This window comes from Austrofundulus limnaeus, unplaced genomic scaffold, assembly GCF_001266775.1.
Source record: "Austrofundulus limnaeus strain Quisiro unplaced genomic scaffold, Austrofundulus_limnaeus-1.0 Scaffold5, whole genome shotgun sequence".
NCBI lineage: Eukaryota > Metazoa > Chordata > Actinopteri > Cyprinodontiformes > Rivulidae > Austrofundulus > Austrofundulus limnaeus.
The window spans coordinates 2,737,691-2,746,235 of NW_013952407.1; the positions used below are offsets into that span (position 1 = coordinate 2,737,691).

At 39.1% G+C, this 8,545-nt stretch overlaps 1 protein-coding gene across 6 annotated transcripts in view; it reads right to left on the minus strand.

Annotated features, from left to right (window-relative positions):
* The window catches only part of mical2a (microtubule associated monooxygenase, calponin and LIM domain containing 2a), a 37,830-nt gene that overhangs the window by 19,724 nt on the left and 9,561 nt on the right, over positions 1 to 8,545 (minus strand). For 5 of the 6 annotated variants that reach the window (XM_014027078.1, XM_014027054.1, XM_014027071.1 and 2 more), the window contains exon 2: positions 4,245 to 4,622. In XM_014027078.1, coding sequence (XP_013882532.1) covers positions 4,245 to 4,505 — 261 coding nt within the window. In that variant the 5' untranslated portion in view covers positions 4,506 to 4,622. Of the gene's footprint in view, positions 1 to 4,244; positions 4,623 to 7,660; positions 7,764 to 8,545 lie in introns of those variants that run through there. The other variant, XM_014027063.1, reaches the window with a different exon arrangement.

Below are 8,545 nucleotides of genomic sequence, written 5' to 3' on the forward strand. Positions count from 1 at the left end.
TCAGAGCAAGGCTTTGGGCATGTTTTTTCTGAGAGTATAACATTATAACATGATACAAAATTCAAAAAAGTTGATTTTACATGATATTGCCCCTTTAAGACTTACGTCTTTCCTTTTTGATAAATCCTACAGTTAGACTTAGGMTTCCTGACCTTTCCCTTASATCTGCTGCTATMGGCTCAGACTGCTGGAAGACAAYCTGACCACATTTCCTGAGTCTGCTGCTGTTTTTAGTCACTCTCGTACATTTGTTCTTATTTTTATCAGTAACATGTTTCATTGARTCTCTTCCAGAGGAAAATACACCTGGACCAGTCCTGTTGTGTCCTGCAGCCTGGTTCTGCTGGAGGGTTCTTCCTGTTAAAAGTGAGTTTTTCCTTTCCACTGTCGCCAWTGTGCCGCTCAGGATGGGAGACTGCGGTGAAGTGAGGATTTAACGCTATCTGCTGGCTTGTTATACTTTGCAAAGTATTGCTGAAAATTGTGCATGGTAAACTGTATTGTATTGTATTGTAATAATTTGTTTCCTGTTTTGTATCTTMCATCTTCATACCAGAGTGACTGAGCTTTAGTGAGCTCATACCCTGCCTCTCTGCGAGTGCAGACAGATACAATCATTCATCATCATGAGTCTCCTGAAGATCCCAGGAGGACATGTTCTCTGGTGTGAAACAGGTGGTGAGTGTTCTGCCCTGACAAGCCTGRATGGAGTTATTCCTCTGAACAAATAAGCAGCTACTGACTCTTCATTCAACCACCAGAGAAGGACAACAAAAATATTTTAATCACCAAACAAAAGAAAAATAACTCACTTTATTCAGAAGCTTTTTCACAATCAGTTCATTGTTGGCTAAACGTTAGCGCCTGTTTTGATTTCTCTATCTTCCTCCAGCAGCTTGTTTTAACACTGATATGATGTCCTGGTGGTTTGTGTCACATCTGCCGAGTCAGGAAACACGTTTCCCTTCAGTTTTCCACCTGTGTTCACATTTTCCTGCAACTCTGACCTCAGATTGATTTCAGCCCTCAAGTTAAACAAAATTATCCCAGGCAGTGAGTAAACAATCCATATGACAGATTATTATCTTTAAAAAACAACCATTAGAGAAGTGATCACAGAACTGAATTCTGTTTGAGTGACATTATTTAATCTGACTGATCAGTCATTTTGCTGTGATTTATAGATTCCCAGTTTTTAAATCTTTTAAAATGTCAAACTGGCACACAAAAAAAGATAAAAAAAAACACTGAAGACAATTTGCAACACAGATCAATAAAACGACAGATTCTGCTGTAAACTGTAAAACTTTATGAGACATGCGCTGTGTTTTCTGCTGCCAGCTGTGTCAGGCCATAAAAACACATGACATCACATTCTTTGAAAAGGTTTCTCCTAAAGCAGTGATATGAAGAAGAGGTGCTGAGTGAGATCACATCTGTCACCAAGAGGGGAAAAAGTCATGACTAAATCATTTACCCTGCCAGATGACATAAAGTTAGATAGCCTCCTGTGAGCAGTAAAAACATCATGCACATTAAACAGCCTGTAAAAAAAATCAGAGAATTAAAAAAATATATAGTTTTAATAAAACCCTTTATCTAATGACTGTAAATATTAATTCAAAACCACCAAGAATGTTATGATATATATTGTGTTTTGCCTGAAAATAATCTGTAAACCTGAGCTCACTCTTTTTAGGATCACTTCCACCAGCAGGCTTCAGCTTTCTAAGAAAGACGTCTAAAACCTGGAGCTGAGAACACCTGGCGTCAAATAATCAGAGTCGCTAAGTGATGCCATCTCTTTCTCTGAGTAATAACAAGAGTCTGTCCAGCTGCACACAGCAGACAGGTGAACGGTCCCTCATCACCTTTACTGCCCCAGCTACCCAGAAAACAAATGTTGTACACACCCTTTAAAGGTTTGCCTCAAGGATCTTATCAGAATTTATTTCAAGAACAAACTTTGAATATCTTTCGTCTGATGTGTGTAATAATTTGTTAAAGGTTAAAAGTTTAGGAATTCCTTTGAGAGGTTGGTTTATTAAATGGACAGCTGAAGATTTTTCTGTACAAGAATGGGTGGTTCTGTTTGGGCAGGTAAATTAGAGCAGTGGTTCCCAAAGTTGGGGTCGGGACCCAAAGTGGGGTCCTGAAACATCAAAGTGGGGTCCTGAAAAGATTTTCTAAATTAATTACATTTTTGCCTAAGTTGCCGTCACTTTGCCCATGTTTAGTTGACCTGATACAAATGTTTATCATCAAAAAATAGTTGGGGGCACAGGTCTCTGTTATTTTGTGGGTCAAAAGCTGAAAAGTTTGGGAACCACTGCACTTCAGAAATCAATTTAAAAGGTAATAAAATAATTGGTGATGTAATATTTTCCCTATGATTATTACAAAAACACAAAATAAGTATTTATATTTGTGTAGGCTTTGTTTTTAGGGTTATTAACAAAGTTTGTGTACTCAGACCAGTAATATTTGGGGTCACAAGTTTTTGCAATGAATATTTTGTGGGTCAGAAGATAAAAAGTTTGGGAACCACTGAATTAGAGGACACTATCAGTTCACAAAGTGTGAGAGTTGCTTGTTTCAATTAAGATGAAACAATGTGAGAAAAAGGTACAAAACGCTTCATAATTCATAAAATCTCACTGATGTTTGAAGAAAATCCCCCTGATTTTAACAGGAAATATATATTTTTTTCAGATGTCTTGGAAAAATAATTTTATTGTTCCAAAACTAGTCAAGGTAGTTTGCTAATTAATAGGACAGCTTTCACTTCTCCAGATATTTTCATATATATAACAACTGTGTGTGAATATTACACTCCTCTGCAGCTTCTCTGGCCTTGTGGAGTTGGTGCAAAATTTTTAGTGTGCTGCGTGGTTTTTTTTTTTATGGTCCTGATTGAATTCACACACCCTGAATGTGCAGGTGTGGACCGGAAACCTTCCTGGCACAAAGAACCCCACTCTTGGCTGATATTCACCAAACTACTGTTCCTCCGCTTTGTTCATGCTTTTTCACTTATTTCAATAAACTCAAGGGTTCATGTTCTATTTTATTTTCTGAGTCAAAGTCGGCAACCAGATTTTTTTTCTACAGTCGCATAACAATTCTGTAAAACCACACGTTTAAGGTCTGTGTGAAAAAAAATAAGTGCAGACAGGAAACGTGGGGAGGAAGGTGAAACGAAACGCAAAGATCCAGACTTTTTTTTAACATTTTCTAACTGTTATTAACCCAAATCACTCAGCTGTGAGCTCACAGAATGAAACAAAGTGAAGAATGTTTGATTTGCTTTGGACAAAGGCCAAAAGAAACAAACTGACTCAAAAAATACAACTCTGACACGGAGTTATGTCAATAGAAAATATGACACAGTTCCAAGCAAAACGGGGAATGCTCAGCCTAAAGGTAAGAATGTGAACAGGATGACTCATCGTCGTTTTAAACTAGGGATGTCCAAAGTGTGGCCCGGGGGCCATTTGTGGCCCCTGAACTGATTTTGTGTGGCCCCTGACTTCAGTTCAAGACTTATACTAATTTGTTTACAAATTTGACCCCCTCGGCACAGGTGTTTGATGTAGATGGAGACATTCTATTTATTATTAGGGCAAATTTATCACAGAGTAAAATCTTACAATAAAAATATTGGCAACACTACCAATTATTTGTCTTTAAATAACCAGACTCTTAGCTTTTTCCACATCTATCTAGTGACTTCTACTCAGAAGCTGATTTTGCTGCACTCCAATCTGCTTTAAATTATAGAATTCGTCTGAATACAGCAAGCATTGTCAACAAAAGAGTGACATAAATCCTGATTTTATTGATCAGAATTGACTAAATTGGGTTATTTTTTCCCCAATTGAAACCTAGAAAATTACTAATTTTCTTTCAATGAGGGAATCCTGCAAAACACTTTTAAAGTTCTGGATCTAGATTAATTTACACATCCATTTCCAGCAATAAATCTGACTACTTTATTTGTTTAATTAAAGTATTCAATGCTAAGTTTATTGTTGAGCAGGTAAAAGGAATAATATTTTTGGCCCTCAAATCCTTCTGACTTTATGATTTTGGCCCATGTGACAAAATGTTTGGACACCCCTGTTTTAAACCAAARTGAACGAGAACAAATCCAGTGGAGAGGATAAATGCATTTATATTTTGGTATCATTCTTTTACTTCTTAAAATTTCATCAAGCCAGCTGCTGTAGAAAGACATAAGTTACCTTTGTGCCAACACAAGCTTGGCCTTTCTTGTACTCTTTATGGGCCATCCTTTTGTCCAGCTTGCTCCACAGTGCTTTGGCCTTCCAGCAGGTGACCTTTGCCTTCAGCGCAGCGTAGAAGCTTCTGTGCTCCGCTGGGTCCAGGTCCAAACGTCTGCAGAGGACGTTGAAGGCCTGAAGYGTTCCTTTACAGGTCGAGGCCTGGAGGAAGTTCTCGAACGGCTTGCCCACGTTGTCGCTCTCCTCCTCCATCTCGCCCATCGTTCCCCCAGCCGCCGCCGAAGCGAATCGCTCGGCGCTCTGAGAGTCCCGCTCTGTTCAGCTCCCTCCGCCAGATGCGGCTACACCCTCGGCTTGGCTCGCACTTTTGTGCCCATTCTGAGGAGGCAAGACACATAAGAGTGATGTCATCTCATGGCAAGGAGTCCAACACATGGCTTTAGGTAACTTGAGTTTTTCCATTTGGACTTTTAGCCAAACAGAGCTGCTTTCAGTGGATTGTTTAAAAGAACTATAGGTTAAAATGCTCCACGTATTAAACCTCAATGAAGCTTTGCAACAGAATAAACTTAGTGATATTTCTCAACCCACTGTAGGTCAGAAGGCATTTTGAGACATGAAAGCCCACCCCCCCACACACACACACACATCAACAAGATAATATTTCAGACAGAGTGATGCATGCAATACAGAGCAAGAAAATCCAGCAGCAAATCAAAGTGAGTCAGCTGCTGAACGTTTTACAGCTTTAAAGGCAGCTGCAGGAAGCTATAAAGTGAGAATCGTGTGGTTTTCCATTATAGTTACAGGTTCAAAAAATAACAAACCGTTTAACATCTCCAGGGTTTAACGTCAGCTCCTCGCAAAACAACAGAATTTAAAATTTGTTGAACATTTTATGTTTATGTAGATTCATTTTTACTATAAACAGACYTTTTTACAGTGAACGAGGCAGGCACATTGTTGCCTAAAACAATACTCTACGTCATAACTCTGCTTTTCAACATTTTTGTGTTTCTTACTCACAAGACAAAAAAGATTTATGTGATCAAACATATTCACTCTACTGCTGAACAGTTTACATAAAAAAATGGAAAATATGATAACTAAAACAATTTTTTTTAAAGTATTGTGACTGGAACTGAACAAMGTGTTTTTCATATCATTTAAAGCAAACAGGATAGTTTAGATGAGTGTGATTTATTTGAAATGTTTTCAGAGCTAAAGTATTTCTGGGGTTCCCACAAATTCTCAAACTAACAAATACTTCAGGACAGACCTTCTTTATGTTTTCAACAACATTTGTGTATCTTGGCTCAGAAAGTTGAGCCTGCCAGATCACATCACATAACGGTGGTCATGTTGTGGAGCTTTCTTTTCCAAGCTTTATCGAAGGGGAGGATTATCGTCTCAGACTTTATGAACCCCTACTTTTCACAGTATTTTCCACTGGTGATCTTTATTTAAAGTCTGCTTCGTGGACAATATTTGTGCATAATGTAATTTCCATCTTTACCAGATTTTTTAAAAGCTGTGTTCAGTTCTTTTACAGTAGGTTGCTCTTTTTCTATTTGGTTGCCTTCATTTTGATTAAAACTAAAAGACGGAGACAAAGCACACCAGGTTAACGAGGACTTTACTAAGTTAATTATACAGAATTAGAGTTTGCACAAACTGATAAAATGCTAAAGGTTTTATTGTGAAAGTCATTACTAAAAATACACTCTCATGTCAGGGGAAAAAAGGCTAAACAAACAGATTAAAATACACTAAAACTATCCCTTCCCTTCCAAACAACCTCCAAGCATTTTGAACTGAGCCAAACTCAACATCAAAGCCCAACGTGACCGTTTTGTGTGTTAAACCTGTGCCTCTGCACACGGGTGGAGACCACAGCTTCCGTGGGTTTTGAGGGAAACCTCCTTTGAAATTTTAATGGCCCACAGAGTGGGTTGGGTTGGAGGAGAAGAGACAGAAGCTCGGTTTTTAAACGCCCTCACGCAACAATCAACTGTTGCTGTCACAGCGTGGCACAGCGGAGGCTGTGCTGTGTCACATTATTGTTCGTGCAGAGCTTCAGACAGAGGCAGAGATGACCTCTCAGCCCAGGGTTGCACATTGTTGAGCGTGTTTTGAATAAGTTAAGGATTTGAATCTTGCTCCAACAGCAACAACATTTGTCCTTGGGCTAAAATTAGCATACCAATTTGCACAACATCCTGTTTAGCCTTTTGTTTGCATTTTGTTTTGATTCTGTTGTTTTCAGAGACACGCTTAGACCCAGTTTACACGAGATCGGTGTTTTGCTGGTGTCTTTTTCCATGTTTATTAGGGCGAATAAACAAAAAATAATCACTCATTTACATGGAACCGTTGCAATACTGTGACAGACAGGGTTAGCCAGATGGGACAGAGATACTGTCCTTTCGAATTTTTGTATTTTGACCCAGATTGTCATACTTAAAAGTTCCACTCTGACCTGGTTTCAAAAAGTGCCAGAGTCAGAGACAGTAGCTGCGTTTTCATTGCAAATGTGCGCAAAACTTTGTCGATATTCTGTTAATGTCGAAAAACACAGTTTTGCAATAGACCTTTTGCCAATTGACGTCATCACGCATGCGCACATGCATTTTTCGCGCCTCCGCTGGAAGTCAGGGGGAAGCCGCCAATCGAGTTGAGTGTTTATATTACTTCCAAGGATAGCAATGACTTGTGCAGTGTTCCCATTAGGTAAGAAATGCTATTAAAGTCACGCGTGAATACGCTTGTTCTCACGATAAATCATTACAAGCATGGCGGCAATGGATGTAAACACATAACATATTGCTACCACGACACTAGRGCTCATCATCAGCCATCAGAGGAGACGTTGGCGTCTTATCGAGGCTTTCGAGCGACAAGCCCCTCATACTTGGGAACGTCTATGTATGCTGCGTTTTTGGTAAAATGTAGTCGGTGAGTTTAATACTTTCTTTTACTACTTCTGCGATTTTATGACTACTTTTACTTCCTGTTATCTTCTTCTTCGTCTTTTTCGCCATTAGAAACAGCCGGTTCTTGGTCACGTGACTCCCGTGATGCGAAAAAGGTGTTTCCATTGCAGTTTCACGAAATACATCAATTTCGATACGGCCGAAAAACCACCTCATCCTAGCGCAAAACCATTTTGTCGAAAAACGTAATTTTTTTTTAGAAATTGACGTGTTTCCATTGACCAAATTTATTTCTGAAATTCTAATTAGCTCATTTTCATGGTCAATGGAAATGCAGCTACTGATGTTTAAATGAGCGGCTGGATCGCAACAAAAATACTGTTTTCACTGAAAAACCAGCTCATTGTAAACGACCCCTTAAACACTAAAGGACCATCAAGCAGCCCACAGTACTGCTGCATTCTGTAGTGGACCTCTCCACACCTTTGTCCTGTCCTGTCAGCAGATCCAATGGAGGCCCAAACAGTGAACCCTGGTGAGCTGACATTCCTCTGCTGCACGACTGGTAGAGCTTCGAGTTGCTCCACCAGCGCCGGCTCAACAATGGAACCGCCCCTGCAGTTTCCAAGAAAATGTATGGCTTATTGCTGAGTAGTCAGGAAAATATCATGAGAAGAATAATGTAAGTACTGTAAGTAAAAATGTATTTATATAGCACATTTCAGCAGCAAGGCAATTCAAAGTGTTTTACATCATAAAAACATCAAACAAATGTGCAGTAAAATCCTTAAAATCAGTACACAAGAATCATCAAAGCATCAAAATCTTCACATAAAAATCATAAAAACCTTCAAGCAGAAACACAATAATCATAAGGGAGATGAAAAGGAAAAAAAAATTGTATAGGTCCTCTGGACGGGTTCTTCTTTAATGAAACGTTTCGTCTCTCTTCCAAGAGACTTCTTCAGTCTGAGAGTTTCAGGTAAAATTCAGGCTTTTTGAAGACTGAAGAAGTCTCTTGGAAGAGAGACGAAACTTTTCATTAAAGAAGAACCCGTCCAGAGGACCTATACAATTTTTTTTTCCTTTTATTTTTTACCTGGATTACTGAGATGCATCAGGACATTGTAAGTGACAGAGTTGATCATGCTAACAATGGGTCTTACCGGTACATCCTGTTTGTGAATTTTGGGTAAACCATACAGACTAGGAGTGGCCTCACCTGGGTAAAGTCTATGATACAGAATCCGATTAATAGCCTTGTCCTGCTCTAAACTTTTCAGGCAATCTATTAGTTTCTTCTTGTAACCACTTCCTGGATCTCTCTTCAGCGGCTCGTATGTGATTACAGCCACAGAATCAGCCATT